Source organism: Frieseomelitta varia, unplaced genomic scaffold (assembly GCF_011392965.1).
Source record: "Frieseomelitta varia isolate USP_RPSP 00005682 unplaced genomic scaffold, Fvar_1.2 scaffold_531, whole genome shotgun sequence".
NCBI lineage: Eukaryota > Metazoa > Arthropoda > Insecta > Hymenoptera > Apidae > Frieseomelitta > Frieseomelitta varia.
The window spans coordinates 20,605-41,221 of NW_025110292.1; the positions used below are offsets into that span (position 1 = coordinate 20,605).

Consider the following 20,617-nt stretch of genomic DNA (forward strand, 5'->3'; position numbering starts at 1 on the left):
AGAAAATATAAAATATTAAAAAATTATAGATATTAAAATATTTATAATTGTTGATATGGAAATGCCTTTTAAAAAATCTATGGAATATTCAATATAGAATGTTCCATAAATGATTATACAAATGATTATACAAATGATTATACAAATCTTGTTATTTGTTGTATTTTCTGCATCATTTGTCTTCTCTGAAACACCATTATATATGTAATTATTGTATATTTCATTATGATATATTGATACATACCTGAAGTTAGTGATGATAATTCTTTTGGATTTACTATAATTTTAAAAAATAATAAATTTAGATCTAATATAGTTGAACAATATATGATCGTTCTGAATTGTTACTTGTCTTTTTAAACATTACGATCTTTATAAATATTCTTGTAAATACTTTGATTTAAAATCTACTAAGATGTGGCAAAAAGTTTTAAATCAAATAAATACATTTTATAAGAGTATTTATAAAAATACTTCATAAGAACATAACTTACAAATATATTTAGCCAATATGAAATCATCCTCTGCATTGTTTTTAATATTGTTTATGATTCTTCTTAAACGATTAGCTATATTAGACATTTCAGTACCATGAATTTTGCATAATAAATTATGGTCTTCATTCCAAAAATATTTTATTTTGTGTTGATCAAAAGCATGATGTAATTCTTCAAGCATCTAAAACAGCAATAATTTATAAAAAGAATGTAATGCTTTATAAATTTTGTGCGTATACTGGTTCTATATCTTGCATATTACTGTAAAAAAAAAAAATGTTTTAGTTGTTTTATCAATATCCATGTTGCACTCTGTTAATTTATTTAAACACACTGTTTCAATGTAGTAACTTGCTATATTCTTCCAGTTTTGTGTATCCCGTAATTTCTAAAAACAGAATATCAGAAATATTCTACAATTATACTAAAATTTAAATACTTATTAAATTTACGTAAGTAACCTTTATTAAACGTATAATTGGTTTCACAGGACCATACTTTGCAAGCATTTCATTTTCTTGATGACAAAAAGAAAGTCTCCAATGAAAACTTTCACCAAATTCTGGTATTGGAATTGCAAAACATTCTTTATTTCGACACTAAAAGTAAAAAAAGGTTAACAATGCAAATATCTTTATTTATGTCAAGAATGTAATGAATACACAAACCTCTTGAAGTATATGAAATTTTGTCGTAAGTCGTTCAGTGACTTTTTTTATATTGAATGATAATGCTGGTACTAAATCAACAGATATACATCCAATTTGATGTGGAATATTTATTATTAATCTAATGGCAGGGCCACTTTCACTTTTTCTAATTTTTGCTTTGAAAGAATTATTTACTGATAATTCATGTTCATTTCCACATCCTGGTAACTTATCAACAACTTGATCTACAATACTTTTAATCCAAGTACGAAAATTATTTGGATCCAGACTGCTATCAGAGATTAAATTGTCCAGTTTTCTAATAATGTTTTACATAAAAATATGATAAAATTATTTATATATTTTATATATAATAATTATAATGTGCTTTTTAACCTTCTTTCCTGATATACTAAATTGTGGATTTTTGCTGTATTATATGCTTGTATATTATCTGTTATAGATAATTTAACATAAGATGGTGAAATTGGATAAAGCTAAACAAAAAAGAAAGCACATATTGTCATAAAATTAAACATAATTTAAATATTAAGTTATACGTACATTTATACAATCATAATTAATAGGGACCTCCAAAATGATATTTAAATCAAATTCGTTTGGTTCTCCTATTTTTGTGCCTTTATAAAAACTGCCACAGTAAATAATTTGTTTGTACATTATTCTAAATAATGAATTATTTTCTTTCATATGTTCAATTAAGGTTTTAATGACCTATTAAATCAAATTATAATAATAAATATAAGTATAAATATCAATAGAAAATTCAACTCATTTTTAAATATTTAATATAATCTGATCAACAATTTAAGCAAGAAAACATACCGGTTGTAAGAAAGTATTAATTGTGCGTATGTCTTCTTGTTGTAGTGATATAAACATTTTACTTATTTTATTAAGTACTGTATCATCACGAAAATGCCTCTGTAATTCTTTGTTTTCCATCTACATATGCAGAGAAAAATATTTTAAAGTACTGCTTAATCTATATGAAATTATAATACACATTTACTGACCTTGAAAATATGTTAATGATCTTGCTTTTTGTAAGAAAAATAGCAGCAAAATGTATGATTAGTAAGGCTGTTTGATTAATAACAAAATCATAAATAAGATCATAATTACATAAGATTTTATAATAAATAGATTATGAATTTTTATGTATTTATAGAAAATTATATACATAATATAAAAAAATATATAAAAAACCCAAAGTACAGTGCTATACTTTCTATATGTACATATAATTTTTTGATACGTAAAACAATTTTCTATAATATTTAAGTTCCATTTTTTTTTAATTATATTCTCGAAGATATTACGAATTTGCATAAAAATCTGCAATTTAATAAGTTATATGCTAAAATTTGAATAAAAGACACATATCTTACTTAAATGAAAAAACCTATTATTCAAATTACAAACATATGTAGAGAAGAAACATGCACTTAGAACTAAAATGTTAAACAAACTTTAAACGTGTAGTGTTGCAGGCGATTCAATTGTTTCAACTGAGATTGTCAGAGTTCTGTTAGTAATATATATGAAATAAACGTAAATTCAAAAGAAAACTTCAGAAGAAAACTTACTCGTCGGCTATCAACAGTATTTTCGGGAAATGCATTCGAGATAAAATAAAACCGACATAAATGATTAAGTTACACATTTTCAGCTATAAGTTAGATATCAATTAAAATATTTTTTAATAATTTTTAATTTTTCAATTGTCACCTGTTATTTTGTTAATTTGATATAAAATATGCTTTTCTTTACATATGCATGTATAGGTTACTTACATAATATATCCTATGCACATATGTATGTGTATGCTTATACTTACTTAATACATACAGTTTAAATATACAGTTACAATTTACTTTTATCAATTATTCAATATTTTCCTATATCGAAATTTGCTATTGATAATTGTATAGAAGATGATTCAATCCACCGATTTCAATGATTTTTGGATATGTTATCGAGAATGTAATACATTTTCCCGTACATATAATCGCCGTTCAATCTTGGTTTCTGAGAATTGCATTTGCATACATTACGAATCCATCCGCATAGCATAAAAAAGAAAGTTATTCAGAATATTAATTTCTATAACAAAAATCCAAAAATCGTTGAAATTCGTGGGCCTATGTTCTAATAATTATGTTGATATTTAGAGTCTTGATAAGTATCTCTTTAAAAAGCAAAATTTTGTTCCAAATTTGTCATTTCGAGGACATTGCTGAAACCGAAAATCAAAGACATTTTTCACAAAAATGAACAGTTTTCGAAATATTTGTAATTATGAATGTATCGATGAAAATAAAAAAATATATTTATATTTATTTCTTAATTCATCATGCGAACTTATTCTCACGACATAAAAAAAGATTACAATTTATATTATTCAAAATATGTTAAAATAAAATTTATTTTTATTCAATTAGATCCAAAAATTTCGCGCAAATTAGTTTTAATTTTTGTAACATGTGACTTCCGATGTCATTATGTTTTTTTAAAATATCATTCAATTCGTCACATATTTTGCTCACGTGTTCATCGAGATCATTTAAACTCGAAGTTTCATCGAAACTTTCGATGGACTCAATTTCCAATTTAGCAAGCTTTTCGTCTCTCTGAGAATCATCGTAATTGTTGCAAATATGAGGAACATTTTTTGCATGCTTAGCTATTTGCTGCAGATAGCCTTCGATATCCGTGAAATCTTGAAGCTCGTAATAAGACGTGCCAGAAAGATAAGCCGGTAAAGAATCTCTCAATGATGATATTTTTGTAATCGCAGCTGCCATTTTAGTGACGAGATCTTCGTTCGGGCACATATGAGCTACATGATCAAACGATTCAAAAGCTTCTTGTCGTACCCATGGATTTTCATCTTCCAGAAGTCGACAATTGAGCTCTGATAAGGCATTGATTGTTTTAATTCCACAGCAGTCAAGAGAGTTGACATTATTCTTCAAATAGTATGACGCTATCGCCTTCACATATGGCGGAAAATACGAAAGTGATGTCAAAACTGCATCTAGAATCTGAAATCGTTAAATGTAATTGTTGATGGCTGCAAAGTACAAAACCGCATACTTATAATATATTTAATACGAGATTTATCAAAGAAACTTTTCTTATTTAATTTTATTAGTGATATCAATTCAATAATAAATCAAGTATTAATTAACGAAAAGTACGAAAAAGATAATACGAGATTTTTTACTGAAAAATAAATCAAAAACGAATTTAAAGAGATATATAAAATATATTGAAAGCATAATTATAACTAAATTAAAAGATTTACGTATTTTATGTAACATATTTTAAAATATAGAATACATTTCACCTTTCATTTTCTATTTCTATGCCTTTCTACAATAAATTCATATAACTACAGTTTTTTAAATTCATATAAGTTTTATCTGCATAAAATAATACTTAAAATTTAAATACTTAATTTATCTAAAAAGAGAAAAGAAATATATGTACCGAGAAGAAAGTATCGTCCTGAATTTGTTCAGGTTGCGTAGCACTGAACAGTTTCGACATAAATTCCGATAATATATCCAATTGTCTGCCTTCGAAAATTTCGATCGTGCTTGCAATAGAATTCCATATCTGAGATAGAATATCAATAGTATTTCTCTCACCCGTGTAATTGAGTTTTCCGATCAATAGCATCAGCGTTGTCTTTTGACGAGAATTAGAATTAAAATTTATTATAACATAAAATTTGCTATCAAAAAAAATCAATCGAAAATTTATTTGTTATTTACTCTGGAATATAGCTTACGATACGATTCCAACTTTGTACAGTGGGTTGCCGTTGTAATTCAGCGAAAATGTGCGGGATCTCGTTTAATACGCACGCTAGTCGATTCTGCAAGAATAATTTTGTTTTCGAGGGCAAAAATCGCGCGACAGGCAACCAGAATGGATTTTCGAGATCATCGAGCTCCATGATAAGGGTGTGCTTCGTTTCCTCCGACAGCAAATTGTACAATCTTCCAATTAAGCTTTCCAACATAACGACTTCAAAACTGTTACTACGTTTCATTAAAACAGCATAAACGTTCAATAGGTATTTTACGTGATTAGCACAAAGTTCTGAAGAACCAATACTGGAAAAAAGTATTACGTTCAAGAAGCAGATAACGCTCAGAAAGTTCATTTACATAAAGGGAAACGGTTTTCAGTTAATGAAATATATAACGCACAGTATTTTATAAATAACTCTACTTCTGAATTAGAATAATCAATTATATCAAGAACGTAGTTGCTACTTTAAAGGTAAAGATCAAGTATAAAAATTAAGATCACGATTTATTCAATTTACAAACCGGTCAACAAAGCACCAAATATCTGAGCTAAGCAAAGAACTCCAAAATTGATTGCTTAGCAAATACTTCAATAAAATCAATTCGATAGCGTGAAATCCATCTGGAGGTATTTGGCTGATCAGTCCACAAATTGGTACTATCGTAGCCTCGTATATCGAAGCAGATCTCGGTCTTTCTCCAATGTCGTGTATACCTGGTAATCCCACCTGACCCACACAAATCTCTTCCTGCACTTTTAAAGGTACAAACATAAATAAATTTTCGAACTTGTTTTAAAATCTTTCTATGGTTGACGTATGAATATGATTAAAACTAATAAGATTTATTCATTTGAAAATTTAAAATTTTTTTTTAATTTAACAAATACTAAACGACCTTCAAAGTGGAACACTTACAATAGTTAATGTTGTTTAATGCGACATCGATAATCGATTCAGCACCTAATGTCCATTTACAATGATGCTCGTATGGCATATTAATTAGTTTTCTCATGATATTAATTATTAATAAATGGTAGCCTAATTTGTCAACATTTGTTTGATTTCCATAATCGAAGAAAATCTAAAATATTTTAGTAGTATCGAATAACATACAATACATATTAACTTGTCAATTATATTTCGTGGACAAACCTGTTTAAAATTAGAAGATTTGAAAATGGTATTTAACAGTGGCTCGGATCCATTTGAGATTTGAACGTTTATCAATTCGATTAATTCGCTATCGATCTGTGATTTTTTTATACATAATGGAGAGCACCTAATTGCAAAGAACGATGTAGAAATATTTTAAATCGATCGAAAGAAAATAAATGAAATAAAAGATATCTACCTGTGCATTTTTAATAAAAGTTCGACTGCAAACGAAAGGATTTCATTATTTATGTGTGAACAATAGACGGCAAATAATCTATCCAAAATTTTTAACGAATGACCAATAACTTTTATTTTTCTTTCTTTGACTCGATCAGCTGAATCCTAAGTAAATGTAATAGAAAAAAATTTATAAAAAGACATTTATTCATTTATACGATGTACAGTTTGGATATTCATTTTGTTTTTAACTTCCTAATATTTGATTTAGTGGCAAATAATCGCATTTGTAATTATAAATAATTTCAACGACTTTTACCATGAAAATCCAAATACTGCAACATTAGAACAGAAAGTAAAATGTTTTCCATGCAACTATAGAATTTGATTTTAATACGTACCTGACAAAATGAAAGCATGGATGATATGTCTTTTGTTAATTGGGCAAGATGCAATGTGACGCTCGTGACATTTGTTTGTTTCACATGATGTTCGTTTACAATCGCTAATTTGCCAAATATTCTCAACGTTTCTACGAACGTTTTCAGATCCAATTCGTGCGCAATGGTAACAAACAATCCGATCGAATCGATTACTGTTTTTAACAGAAAACGTTTGAACAAAATCGATTTTATTATAATTGAGATGGTAACTTATAATTGTATAATCTACGTATTAAGAACAGAACTAGTAAAATAATGTCAATGCGAAATTATTACACAACAATTCTGAAAATCTGAGTGTCTAAAAGTCTAAACTACTTCTAGATTAGAAATTTTACAATTTGACAATGTGAAAAATGGCTTTCAAATGAAATGTTATGTTAATGTAACATTAACCATTAATTAAATAGAGCAACGGTGTCTTCTTCCCTTGACGTACTCGATAAAGATGAAGATAGTTCGGGTTAAAGAATCGTTAAGACATAATAGGATCGCTCACCTTTTATCAACAGTTCCGTTTCCGATTCCGTATCCGTGTCGAAGACTATTACACCGTCTAAAGTGGCCAGAAATAGATTCAAGATCGTTTTCACCTTGCGAAAGAGACTCGTTAATTCTTCCGATACGTCCTCGAATAAAGTACCGTACAATATTTTACTGTAATCGTTTTCAGATCGAAAATAATATCATTTACATTTGCTAAATGCTATGTATTCTTATTCGATAAGAAATGAAATTACCATGTAATATTTAAATTGCCGATGTTAATGTAAATTCATATTTTTGTGAATACAATTAAAGAAGTTATGCATCATATAAATATTAATCAGAATATTACAATGAGCATTCTATTTCAAATTTACATCTCTAAATATTCTATAAGTGCATACAAATTTGCAATTTAATTTACAATTTAACCGGAAAATTAAAAAATAATTAATCAGACAATTGAACAGAAAAGAAAAGATCTTTGAACATTTATCTCACCTTGCTCTACAGTGTTCGAATATTAATTTAATCGTAAGAAGCACATTCTTCACTATGCACTTGAGATCAACGGCAGTTGTTTTATGAAGTTTCGACACGCGTTCCATAGATTTTTCCCATACACTCAATAATTCATGACAGACGAGAAACTGTCGTTTCACGTCCTCTACCGTATCTCCATCCAGATTTGCATTTACTATCCCATCAATTTTCTTTAGAGCCTTCGAATGGGTACAAATTTTTTATAATTATATTATAAAATATAGTATATAATATATTATATATTAAAATATATTACACTTTTATAGATTAGTTATACCACACGTTAATTAACAAAATATTAATGCTTAAGTATATTTTGAAATTCTTAACAACACAAGAGAATCTAATTTTATGCAAAAGATTTTCTTCGAAAATTAGAAATTTTGCCTTTATTGAGGCATGAAAATTCGACTATTAAATACTCTAATTGTAGCAGTTAAATACTGTAATTGTAAAAATTAAATACTGTAATTGTAATTTCTTTACCTCGGATAAAAGATTATAGGCGAAAGGAAGCGTTTCGCTGAAAATTTTCTTATCCAGTAGATTATCCGAACACGAAGATAAAGATTGTTGCAGAGCTTGCTGCAATGATTCTGCGTCGTATCTCTCAGTCAAATTCTCCAAGGCATCGTGATCATAATTACATTAAGAAAAAATCATAATTACATTAAGAACAACAATATTAAAAATTAAAACGTAACATTATTCTAAAGGATATTTTCAACTTGGACGAGTAATCCTCGATACTTTTGTCGTTATCTGAAAGCGAATCATCTAATAAAGAGGTAAAAGAAGTCTCGCTTGCCATTTTCCTGAAAACAGAGTTGCTATGTTAATTTTTAAGAAAATTATCACAGAAGATTGCACTCGTGCAATTTAAAAAATAAATAAATATTAAAATAATTGTATTTTTTTTACTATGAAAGTAATTATTTTTTTATCAATTACTGCCTAATTAATTAAAACAATTGTATTCTTTTTAGTCCTTTTTAGAAAAGATAGAATTTCCGTGAATATACACAAAAATATTAAATATCTTAAATAAGCGAAATAATTTATAATTCCGTTTCTCGTGTCGCGGGCAAATCAAGCGTCCATCAATCGCGATGAGACGGCTCGATCGTGAAACGGGGCCTCGAAAATTTCTTGGCAAGCCTCGCAAATCGAACTTTCCAGTCCTGATCGAGCACGATAGACAGTCGTTCCTCGAGAAACCGGAACAGGGATGGACACACAGAATTATCGAATTACAGAAATCAAACGTTTAGCAAAAGGAACTTCATCGTCGAAACATTTTCAATGTAAAATGATACTTACCATGAATCTCAATTCGCTCAAAAAAAGGAAAGAGTAATTTCGAAAGACAACATGACAAATAAAACAATAATGTTTCGTACAATCATCTTAACTTTATTAAAATTACGTTCTTTATTTAAAATAAAATAAATAAAATTATATTTCTTAACGCAGGCTAATGTGTTTCAATTGTGTAAGCAGGTAAATTCCTTGCTTGCGATAATAAATGAAGCATTAAAGAGAAAAATAAATTAAATTACTTTTTTTCTTAAATGTACGAAAAATCTGAATCTAAGAATCTAGAACTTAAATGTATGAAGAATCTAAAGTAGAGTTAAAGAAACAAAAAGAAGAAAAAAAAACAGATTGCTAAGTTTGACGGGCGAGTTATCCATCGGTGTTGCCCATCCCTGGCCCGAACACGTCGAAGTCGCTGATAAGAGGGGCAATTAGGGTTGCAAGCGCTAATGGCCGGGCTCTCTTAATTTTCGGGGATTCGACGTGGCCGAGTTCCCGGGCGAAAGTTTCTCGTTTAAATCCTCCCGTACCGGTGAAAAGTGATTTCGCGAAGGAAAGGAGGAAGAAAGAGACGAACGAGAGGAGAACGGATTCGAATGATCGCCGATGCCATGGTAACACCGGACAACAAGCTGTCAGATAATAGGTAAAGTTTTGATCAATAATACCAGGTGACTACCGGTGAAAATTCGAATTGGCCGCTCGTATGACACGTTCCCGCGAAATTGAGCTTTTTGGTCGAACTCGAACACGCTTGCAACACCTTCGAGGAGCAATATCGAGTAGATGGCTCTCCTCCGGTAAGGAAAGGCGTGACGGGTTCGCCTCTGAGGAATATCAATTTTATTATATTTATTTATAATAGTATTGTTAACATGTAAAGCTATCGTATAAATATAAATTGACCGGAGGTTTTACATTACGCATACATAATTCAATTATTTTCTGAATTGATCGTTCAAATTTTTCATTCTTTTACTTCACTGTCAAATGGTAGACAGGGATCATGATTATAAAATATAGGTTTCTAAATGTTCGATTTGAAAAAGTATGTACTATTTGATACTTTAAAATTTGGATTATGAAAAAGATATTTTTTTTTTTTGTTTTATAAAAGATATTATGAGCGCTTGAAGAAAAACGAAGAAAAAAACCTTGCAATTAAATTATAAGGAATTGTGCGTATAAGAAAATGAAACGCGCGTCATAGTTAAATATTTGTTCAATCATAATAAACATTTGTATAACGTATATTCTAATAAACAACTTCTGTATTCCAAACTTCTAAATATCCTTAACGATAATCCAAAACCCATAAAATTTACATTCAATGTTTTCAACGTTAGCAAAATGTATACTTACTTACAGACAATCTTAACTGATATCATTGAGTTGTAAGTAATATTATATTTGATTTATTTAAATCAAAGAATCTTCATTTCACATTGGTAAACACCAATAATGATTGATAAATCATTATATATTTTCTTATTAAATTCGAAATCTTATCCAACCCAGATCGTTATAGTGACAAACTATCCTTTTCAATTAAAATGTCCTACATAGTATTTCTTCAGATTTTTTCAAGATATGTTAAATTTTTAATATATAGGAAACTTAATTTGAATAAAAGAACAAAAAGAAAAAAGAAAATCAGCATGAAAGAATAATAAAACTTCATTGTCCACGATCCTGCTTCGAAATGATAGATAACGACAGGTAAACTCCCAGAATCTCCGAATATTTCTCGAAAAGCAGCACCCATCATTACCATTAGGGTGTCTCGCGTTACGCCACTGATCGCGAATCAGAGGGTAATGCATGTTGAGTTATCGTACGTGAGTGAGTTCGACTACCCTAGCATTCCTCCTAACACATATCATGCTATGATCCAAGTACAGGCGTGGTAGTGTCGAGCGTCGTTCGAATTAAAGGGAGCAATACATCGTTCAACCACCCCTTCGTTGGATGAGAGGGTGGAAACGACAGCGTGTTAGTGAGCTCTGTGAGTGCACACGGGCAACGATTGCTGGTGGTTGGCCAAGTAACACGAAGGTAAATCGGTGAAATGGCAGTGGTGGTGAACGATCGTGTCAGAGGGCAATGGATGAAGTTAGTCAGTCAGCGTTTGCTCGCGCCGCCACCACGATGGAAGTTCATCCATCGTGCTTACGTTACGATCTTTCGTACGAATCGTGAACACGTCGGGTAAGTGCCAATCACTTCAATTGACGCTAATTAATTCATTGATACTTCGAAATGATTGGAAGGTAGCTTTTTAATAAAATTAAAAGTTCCCATATTTTCTTCTTTCATTCATTTTATTGTATGTAATGCACGAGACAGTGTAGAAATTATTGTAGAATATGTAGCCTTAGTGGCTAGATTGCCAGCAGCGGAATGTCAGGATCCGAAAAAGGATCGGTTAGACCGATCAGACAATTGTCTCTGCAACCACCTGCGCCTCATCGCCAGCAAATCAGGCGACAAAGATCTGCGGAGGATGACAAATCGCTGCAGATCTGTGCGAGTCCTTTCGCACGTGGCAAGCGTGGCACGAGCGGTAAAACCGGCTCTGAAAGACCTAAGGTATCTCTCTGACTTCCTCAACAATATTTCACTCGATTTCTTTTTTTTTTTTTTTTCTTTTTTTAAACATCACTCAATCCTTTCGCTTAACCAGTATCGTTAAAATTTGTGTGACCATCTAGATTGCGAATTTTTATATAAATTTATATTTTTAAAGGCAGGATCAAAGAAGAAATTTGATCATTCGATGACTTAATCTATCATCTTCGACAGTAATAATGTCAATTGTACGATAGTGGTCGATAAATTTCAGGTTCGCGTTGCCTGGAAGGAGAACCGTCAAAGGAACGAAAAGAACGACGAAGAGCTCGGGCAAGTTGAAGTGGTGGCTCGTCAAATTCCACGACGATCCAGATCTACCAATAGAGGAAGATCAAGAGGCTTCGTTGGGACCGAAAAACCCACGATCCTCTATTCTAGATTGGAACTGGCGGAGAGGCTGAGGCTCGCTTGGAAATATCGCGAGAAGAATAAAGCCAATATTAATATTTTCCTAGCTCGTGAGACTGTGGATGAGAGATGCGAGTCTGAAATGTCCAATCACACCAACGCATCGTCTCCTGTACGAAAGAAAGACAAGTCTAAAATCGAAATATCTCTTGACGACTATAAAATGCAAAATGAAAAGGAAGAAAGAGAAATGGAGAAAATTATTATTGATAAATCAATGGAAGATTTGTCAAAGAATAATTCGATTACTTCGAGGAATAGCGAGCACAAATTTTTACACTTTTCCAGTGACGACAAGCAAGTTTTGGAAGAAAACGAAGTTTCTGCAGATATACAGAATAAGGCGAGAGAAAAGGCTGATGTAGAAAGGGAACAATCGAACGAGGTACAATTGGTTGCTACATCCGATCAAAATTCCATAGAATTGATCATTTAAAATTTTTTGTTTCGTTTGAAATCTAAACATAGTCACTCTCTTTTGTTTTTTGCTCTATCGAGATTATTTTCTTATTTCTTTTAAGCAAATATCGAAGGACGCGAGCATCGACGATACCAATGCGAAGAAAAAGTCCTCAGCAAGTATCGACTGCTCGAGTTATCGCGTTACCTCCACAACGTTGCCATCGATCAAAATCGAAAACTCGACCCTGGGAGTTATGAAGGTGTCGAAGGAGGATTTTTCATCGGCGAAGCAAAAGCGTGCGAGCTTTCACAGCGGTACCAACCGAGCTTTCCTCGACCCAATTAGATCGCCAACGGAGTTCAGATGGAATTCCACGCCGGATAAAAACGTGCCACAAAAATCATCGATTAACAACCGTGCCACCGTAGAGAGAAGTCATTCGATTCGATTAACGACCGTAGAAAATAAAGAGACCGTCACCAATGAAAGAGCCGTAACAGAAGAAAACGTCCCTGAATTTCGATGCGATTTGACTGACGGGAAGAGCATAATGAAAAAAATGGTTGCAGATGGTAAACTGTCTTGCGTATCGGAGAAGAACGAGCGGATGAAAACAGTGGTCGAAAGCAAGAATACTGCGGCAGAAGATAAAACGATGACTCAGAAAACGAACGAAGCGGACGAATTTAATTTGATTGAAAAAACTCTGTCGACCAGCACCGTGGCTGGGAATAAAGGCAGTTTTACGATCGATAAAGCTACATGTTCAAAGAATTCGTCGGAAGTGAGATGTAGCTCGGTGAACGAGAGGGATCCACCGTTGAAGAAGACAGCAGAAAACCAGAAGATCGATCAGAAATCCAGAAGGACTAGCTCTGCGCCGCCACAACGACGTTTCGAATCAACTTCGGCCAATAATCGCGTTCACGTTAACATTGTGATCGATTCATCGGGGAAGAACAAGAATCAGGGGAAACAAGATGCGAATTGTAAAGATAACGCGATGGAAAAAGCGGATATAACTTCGACGAAGGTATATTTTATTTTCTTCTTTCTTTTATTTTCTTTTTAAATATATATTTTAAAAATATATATATTTTCTTTTATATATATATAGATTAAAAATATATATTTTAATATATATTTTTCTATAAACAACTCGATATCGAGATCTTTAATGCGAAAGGAAATTAAAACAGCGATAAGAAAAATATAACAGAAACACTTAATCTTTTCCACGAAAAGATAAGATATATTTTACAACGCATATTTTACGACGTGGCGATTTTTTAAAATTACTATTTAAAAAACAAATATTTGTTCAATATTGATGATTATACCGAGTTTGTATTTTGCATGATTAACATGTTAGATATCGTCAAATCGGGCTGTAAGATCAGCGCCGTTAAAGAGACGATCCAGAAGCGCGAGAAGACGTTTCTGCGGCGGAGGTTCCTCTAAAAATGACGAAGTTGGAAAATCGGGTAACAGATCGGCTGGTCGTGCAAAGAATTCGATCGATTCCAGAACGATGGACATCGTTACGATGGTGTCCCTTGTCAGTTCTACGGACAGCGATACCGATACCGAGAATTCGCCCAGGGATGACAAGTTAATCGACGAGCTACGTAGCAAACTACCCACTACATCGATCATTAAAACATCGATTAATTCCGCTTTGAGTAGCGCGAGGAAACCTATCAAATCAGGTATCAATGCATAGCTTAAATTAAAGTTTTTTTTAAAGCTCTAGAAGACACAGAATCTGCTCGAGTCTGCAGTTGACGATTAAAGTATCGACTTTAGTAAAGTACTTCCCTCGCTATGAATGGTTTCGTAAATTGAGTTTATTTTCTAGATCATTTTGCCGTAGATAAACGAACATTTGTTTGTGTTAACACACTATCTTATAGCGCTTCCGATAAAAAGCTACGATTTGTAAAAATTATCAATTTAATACGTCTCAATTATCTAAGTTTCGTGAGATTATTCACGTGATATAAGCATGATTAGATTAACGTACTGAGTCACAAATGACAATATCTTCAATGTTTGCGAGGAGATTACGTGCAAGAATTTAATAACACACGTGCGCAGGTGTAAGTGACGATCGTGGAATGATAATTGAACGAGTTAATTAGAAACGACGCAAGACACGCGAGCTGCGCATGCCGCGAATTATTTCGAAATATCCATCTTCGTCTACCAGTTCTGCCTCCAAGTACGAAAAAAAGAACACGTACGAAACGCGGTGTTAACTTTTTTTTTTTCTTCATTATCCGCACGAATCTCTACGTAATCTTCTGCAAACTTTCAAAGGTTTTCTCACGCGAAAGATTTACAACTTGGATCGCGATAATACCATTTTAAAATACATACATGTTACGATGAAATTTTTTTTCTAAAAGAAACTGAAGAGCTCTTGACAAAAAAACACAATGCTCGTTCGTACGTTTCACTGAAAAGAAAAACAAAAAAATTTAAGTATCTTTAATATCATTTCTAACCTTCTGATGTCCGATATACCGACGGTCTCTCTCTTCTTGTTTTGAGTAGCTCGAGTTTTTATTTGATTTCATTAACTTTGAAAATATAGGAACTACAATAATTTATATGAAAACATGGAAAATTAAACTTCGCCTGGCGATTTCAATCCGTCCACTAGCGAAGGGGGATTTAAATACCCCGTCCTTAGAAGGTTTGGAATAGTATCTTTAATCATTTGTCATGTTATATCTAATTGCATTTAATTAAATGAGAAAGTTGTACATCCCGTGTCAATAACTATTTTTATTGAAATGATTAATTCCCATTCGATGATAAATGGAATATTACCTTGACATAAATTATTTTCAAAAAAACGAAATACATCAAAAATCATATTTATCACGAGTTTCTCATTTGTAAAGAGAAACACACTTAATGCTATAATGAATTATGAATGTTGAAATCATTAAATTATGAAATCATCTCCATTTTCATTCCGATCTTGTATACACACAGGTATATCTCTCGCAATCTCTTATCACAGGAATTCTTGTTGCACGAAATCTGGGGTGGGAATTCCTTACGGTGCATTTCGCACTCGAACCGTTTTAACAGGGACTTGGTTCTTTTAATACATGGGTATATCGTCGCTAATTAAAGGAGAACTATCGTGGAACGACATGAAACCGGTGAAGACAATAAGAGGATCGAACACGTTAAATCGACCAAACTTCTTCTCTATTACGCCACTGACCCTGAAGCAAAATATTCCATTGAAACTCGCCACGTAATCGGGTTTTAATAATTGCACTTCTATTGATGGCTCATTGTTCGGTCAGGGTAAACGCCGATACGATTTAACGGTGAAACTTCTAAGAACGATTGTTCGCGAAGTATGTAGGTATACCTAGTAGGTACGTATTTTAAGGATCGTGAGAAGTGTCGATTGATTCGAACTTCGTTGGCTGATTAGACACCATTGAATAAATCAGAACGATTGATATTGTATCACCTATTTTTATAATTGTCAAAAATATCAAAAAAATGTTTTCGTAATGTTTCTGGTAACGTTTAGAAAAGTAAGAAAAATAAAAAGAGCTGTACAATAAATTGGTTCCGAGGTCTTTTGTCATTTTCTTCTTCTTCTACGTGGAGTTCATGAATGAGGTAATGAAATGGCATGGAGGAAAAAAGTAGATATGAAATACGATTCGTGGAAAAATATTGGATAGCTCATTTAAGTCCTGTAAAACCGAATCGATGACACGAGATATCGTTTGGCCCAGTTTTCAGTAAATGGCCAAGTGTTGCGAATATCGGCCCATTAAATTAAGTTACTTGGTAAACATACTTATCGTGACTATAAAATTCCCTTTGGTTTCCTGTTCATGTTACCTTGATTCAATTGAATGGAGTAGAAAATCTGGCAGTAATCGAATCAAAACGCCATCGAATGAATTTATTCAAATGCAACCGATTAAATAACGTATCGTGACTATCATCGTTCGCGAACAAATTTAATTTCGATTTAACCAGATAATATTAGGAGACTATCGTTTGTACGTATTTTTAAGCTTTGAAATTGATTAAATGCTGGTTTAAACAGTTTTCAATTATTTTTTTGCTATCGTTTAATATGTTTTTAATATTTTTAAGAAATATAACATTATAGAAATAAAGGAAAATTCTTCGTACAGATCTTCTTAAATATTTCGGATGTTTGTGTATTTAAATGAAATTGAATCTGTAAACTTTCGAAACATCAGATACGAATTCGTCGATAAAGTAAAATCGTTGCTCAGTTTCCTTTCAGAAAGATTCCTTTGACGAGAATACTTCACCGAAAGAGCAACAACCCTTGTCACGGGAGGAGAAAAAAACGATACAACCGTGGTTGGCGATCGTTAACCAGCGTGGAAACGGAGCAACCTCGTCAAACGAGGAAACAGTGTCCTGGAGAACGGACATTACCAACAGTTCAGCCCTACCTATTCTGGCATTGATTCACGACGCTGAAGAGCCGCTCGACGTCCCGTTGACTGATCGCGAAAAGAGATGCCTGGCCGTGCCTATTGGTGATCTACACGATAAAAAACGGAAGTTACTAAAAACTCGTAGCACGCCATCACGATCGTGAGTATAAAAAACGGAAATAGAATTTCATGATTCTTTAATAGTACCTTGATGGAGAGTTATAATACCTAGAAATCACTACATAAACTGTATAAGTATACATTATACATTATGTACTCTTATATTCTGATCGATTAAACTGAGTCAATGGTTCTTAAATAAATGTGTGCGTGCTTTTTTTTTTCTCCGCATATTGTACACGTGGCAAAATTTGTTTATTAAAAAGTCGTTATGTAACAAATACGCAATTGCATAATTTTGTTAATCGTTTATTTTTATTTCATTTAATATATATTTATAACTGTATTTTTAATTAGAGAATTTTTTTTGTAAAGAAAACACTTTTAACTAATAATGGAATAATGGACAGCCGTCTCTAAACCTTTTTGAAACTTATTTATTGGCTAGATTATAGAGCATGAAGCTAAATTATACTGCAAGTATACATATATTTGCTAAAATTATATTTTAATGCAGTCAGTAAAATTAAAAATCCTGCGATAGTATAGTAAAATTATCTTAATAAACCAAACATTTACTAAAAAAAAAAAACGTAAATTTTCATAGAAATAGTATGTTACAACACGTTTCTCTATCATTCATCTGTTCATGAGGGGAATTTAATCGTGATAGCACATACGATAGCACGAGCTATTTTTATTCCGGCAGTGCTTGAAAATCATGGCACAATTTCAATCATCCGAGAATTTATACGATATCGATAAAAAAAAACTGGAACGATAAAAGAGGTCTATAATAATCGAAATAGAAGAAACGATCGTGAGCGAACGTGTATTAATAGTTATTATAATGCGTTTTCTCTTTATTCAAGATAACAAGATCACGCAATCGATAGATTTCTCAATAAGTTTGCTAAAATATTCAACGAAAATACATTTCATTTTACTTTTTCTTTACTATTTCTTTACTTTCTACTTTACTATTTCTTTTTCTTTCCTCTATAATTATTTTTTCATTGGATTGAGTAATAAACTCGTTCATCTTTCACATTTCGTATTTTCAATTGTGTAAATAATGTAAACATACGTACATCTCAATTTTTTTTTTGAAAAATACAAATTTATGTAAAAAATCATTAAGTTATTCCTTATGATTGGCTACATTTTACATGAATGCTATAACACTTAATGCATCTTTTTAAGAAAACGTAAATTTATTATTCAATTTTTTAAAATAAATTAATAGCGGAATGGACAAACAAACGACATCCCTGAAAATAAAAATGCAGGACTCGCCGAGGACGATCTCACAGAAAATGGAGGTTCCCGCCCAACAAACTAAAACACCCATAAATAATTCTCCTGCGAATGTAAAGCAAATTTTTCATTGCTTTGTATAAAAATAGATTTATCTTCAATTATTAAAAAACAATTTATGAAAATTGCAGATAAAATCTGCATTTACACCATCTTCAAAGGAAACTTTTCAACATGTACAGTCCATATCCACGGAACCACACTTTCAAACCAACAAAGAGAAAGAATGTTGGCATCTTTATAAAAAAATGTGCGACAAAGGCGTTTGCGTCTCTTTTGATACGGTTTTAAGGTTTGAATGTGTAATTACGATAATCGAATTAGTTTTTTTATATTATTTTTCCTAAGTATTATGCATAGGTAATTAATTAATTTTATGAGAAAGAAAAAATTATTTTTCAGGGGTATGCTTACACCAACAGAATATCGATTAAGACAGAGGGAAGTTTCACAAAATTTACAATAAAATTTACAATAAACAGTATAATCGATGGGAGATCCTTTTCTTATATACTGTTGGTATTTTTGTAGAAAATCGTAATTTATTATTTTTATCTAAAAACATGGGTCTAAGAAAGTAACATGGTTAAAACAAAGATGTTCAAAATCGAATAGCGATCTGAGCTTGTATTGTATTAATATTGTATTTTTAGAATTTAGATACGAATTGAATAGGGAGTATTTACGAAAGATCTTTACTTTTCTAGCGAATAAAATATTTGAATTAGTTTTATTGAATTTTAGATGTACATACACTAACTGCCTAATTTTTTAGAATATTTATTAACATATTTAAATTAAATACACAAGTGTTTCAGAAATTAAAAGGAAGAAATTTATGAAACGAATAAAAATTGCAAATATAGCAAAAAGTTACTGTTATGTTACATTACTGTATTACGAATTAAAATATGCGAGAGTTCATAAACATAAAACAAAGTTGATTATTAGACTCCTATATTAAATGTTTTGAACAATATTTATGATTTGTATGAAAATGTATAGCTCAATAAAATATTTAAATTATCTTAATTATTTAAAACGAAGTTAATTATTAGATTCCTGTCTTAAATGCTCCGCATCATGATTTATTTCTTTATATAAAAATATGTAGATCAATACATAATATAATACAGGAAAATATATAAATGGTAGAGTAATATATTTTTCATTTAATATACGTAAAAAATAAAATTCATAAATATCCGAGATTTAATTTTCAATAATAATAAAAGCCGCACATCTTTTAGCCATTTTAATAAAAACAAACAAATCAAAATATGAATAATGATGATATTAATAAAAAATATTCTTTTTTAAGTGTTGCGTATTTCTACGGGAAGTTAAAATGTTAAGGTACGTCACTGTTTTATCCGTTTCACACAACTAACTGTCAAATTAAGAAGACACTGATTAGCGTTTTATAAATTATGTATGTGAAATCGTATGTTGGAGGTTGAAGGGAAACCGAGAGCAGTATGATCTGCATTCGTAATGTTCATTTATTGTCATGACATATACGATTAATGATGTCTCTACCGCATGGGAGCAAGGTTAACGTCGATTACAAAGCACGACTAGAACACAAGTTATACCTGGTATGTCTCTTAATGAATGGAGGTTAATCATTTCATAGCCTTATGTAATAAATGTATAACTTGATTTTTTAGCTTTATACTTTTTGTTTTATATAAAACAATTTTCATATAATATTCTATGTTTGATAGATATTTGATATTTACATACTTTAGATATTTGATATTATTTTTGTTCATTTGATATTGACTTAATTATTTCATTAATAGAAAAATATTTAAGTTCTTTTAATAATAAAAACAAAGTATTGATATTAATTATATCATATTGTTGTTTAAGTATATGTAATACACATAACTATTCTTTATCGTAGGCTAGAGAAAATCCAGAACCAATATTTGATGTGTCTGAATGTGCTTTAAAACATGTACCCTCTGGTATCTATTCATTATGTAAGGTATTTAGAAAGAGGGTGCTACTGATGTATAATAACAAGTTAACTTCACTTTCGGCTGGAGGTGCCTTAAGCGATTTATCATTACTTGCTATATTAGATATTCATGGAAACGAATTTACTCATTTACCATCAGACATAATGTGTCTTGCTTCTCTCAAGGTATGTTATTC

The 20,617-nt window shown here is 31.2% G+C and overlaps 4 protein-coding genes across 9 annotated transcripts in view; 2 read left to right on the top strand and 2 right to left on the bottom strand.

Moving 5' to 3' along the window:
• LOC122533478 lies at positions 1–2,950 on the bottom strand. Of its 3 annotated transcripts, none has more exons than XM_043663229.1 (11): positions 2,758–2,950; positions 2,185–2,208; positions 1,994–2,113; positions 1,712–1,882; positions 1,544–1,644; positions 1,166–1,466; positions 959–1,096; positions 760–885; positions 495–678; positions 245–277; positions 1–185 (listed from the first exon to the last, which is right to left on the bottom strand). In XM_043663229.1, the coding sequence occupies exons 3-11, from the start codon at positions 2,111–2,113 to the stop codon at positions 16–18; spliced, it is 1,344 nt and encodes a 447-aa protein (XP_043519164.1). In that variant the 5' UTR covers positions 2,185–2,208; positions 2,758–2,950; the 3' UTR covers positions 1–15. The 3 variants fall into 3 exon arrangements, with proteins under 3 accessions (XP_043519164.1, XP_043519163.1, XP_043519165.1); XM_043663228.1 differs by having other exon boundaries at positions 2,560–2,950; XM_043663230.1 differs by lacking the exon at positions 2,185–2,208.
• LOC122533475 (uncharacterized protein C1orf112-like) overlaps positions 2,185–20,617 on the bottom strand; it is a 26,539-nt gene continuing 8,106 nt past the window's right edge. The window contains exons 2-14 of one of the 2 annotated variants that reach the window (XM_043663223.1): positions 8,520–8,613; positions 8,285–8,431; positions 7,757–7,977; positions 7,269–7,426; positions 6,728–6,921; positions 6,346–6,491; positions 6,147–6,273; positions 5,910–6,075; positions 5,515–5,746; positions 4,968–5,295; positions 4,664–4,864; positions 3,009–4,215; positions 2,185–2,251 (exon numbers count right to left, since the gene is read on the bottom strand). In XM_043663223.1, coding sequence (XP_043519158.1) covers positions 3,601–4,215; positions 4,664–4,864; positions 4,968–5,295; positions 5,515–5,746; positions 5,910–6,075; positions 6,147–6,273; positions 6,346–6,491; positions 6,728–6,921; positions 7,269–7,426; positions 7,757–7,977; positions 8,285–8,431; positions 8,520–8,609 — 2,625 coding nt within the window. In that variant the 5' untranslated portion in view covers positions 8,610–8,613 and the 3' untranslated portion in view covers positions 2,185–2,251; positions 3,009–3,600. Of the gene's footprint in view, positions 2,252–2,964; positions 4,216–4,663; positions 4,865–4,967; positions 5,296–5,514; positions 5,747–5,909; positions 6,076–6,146; positions 6,274–6,345; positions 6,492–6,727; positions 6,922–7,268; positions 7,427–7,756; positions 7,978–8,284; positions 8,432–8,519; positions 8,614–20,617 lie in introns of both variants that reach the window. The other variant, XM_043663221.1, reaches the window with a different exon arrangement.
• Positions 10,899–19,406, top strand: LOC122533474 (myb-like protein X). Its single transcript, XM_043663220.1, has 9 exons — positions 10,899–11,323; positions 11,479–11,704; positions 11,958–12,539; positions 12,676–13,590; positions 13,930–14,266; positions 16,847–17,177; positions 18,384–18,507; positions 18,586–18,746; positions 18,857–19,406. The coding sequence occupies exons 2-9, from the start codon at positions 11,516–11,518 to the stop codon at positions 18,918–18,920; spliced, it is 2,703 nt and encodes a 900-aa protein (XP_043519155.1). The 5' UTR covers positions 10,899–11,323; positions 11,479–11,515; the 3' UTR covers positions 18,921–19,406.
• LOC122533477 (E3 ubiquitin-protein ligase LRSAM1-like) overlaps positions 19,799–20,617 on the top strand; it is a 3,883-nt gene continuing 3,064 nt past the window's right edge. For 2 of the 3 annotated variants that reach the window (XM_043663226.1, XM_043663227.1), the window contains exons 1-2: positions 19,800–20,052; positions 20,364–20,606. In XM_043663226.1, the coding sequence (XP_043519161.1) occupies positions 19,981–20,052; positions 20,364–20,606 (315 nt within the window). In that variant the 5' untranslated portion in view covers positions 19,800–19,980. Of the gene's footprint in view, positions 20,053–20,363; positions 20,607–20,617 lie in introns of all 3 variants that reach the window. The other variant, XM_043663225.1, reaches the window with a different exon arrangement.

Bases quoted from the DNA above. Each gene is read 5' to 3' on its own strand.
- LOC122533478 (XM_043663230.1), bottom strand. From the start codon at position 2,113: ATGGAAAACAAAGAATTACAGAGGCATTTTCGTGATGATACAGTACTT. The intron at 1,467-1,543 runs GTTAAAAAGCAC...AAACATTATTAG, and splicing joins TTAGTATATCAGGAAAGAAG to AAAACTGGACAATTTAATCT. The intron at 1,097-1,165 runs GTTTGTGTATTC...TTTTACTTTTAG, and splicing joins AATTTCATATACTTCAAGAG to TGTCGAAATAAAGAATGTTT.
- LOC122533474 (XM_043663220.1), top strand. From the start codon at position 11,516: ATGTCAGGATCCGAAAAAGGATCGGTTAGACCGATCAGACAATTGTCT. The intron at 13,591-13,929 runs GTATATTTTATT...TTAACATGTTAG, and splicing joins CGGATATAACTTCGACGAAG to ATATCGTCAAATCGGGCTGT. The intron at 17,178-18,383 runs GTGAGTATAAAA...ATAAATTAATAG, and splicing joins CGTAGCACGCCATCACGATC to CGGAATGGACAAACAAACGA.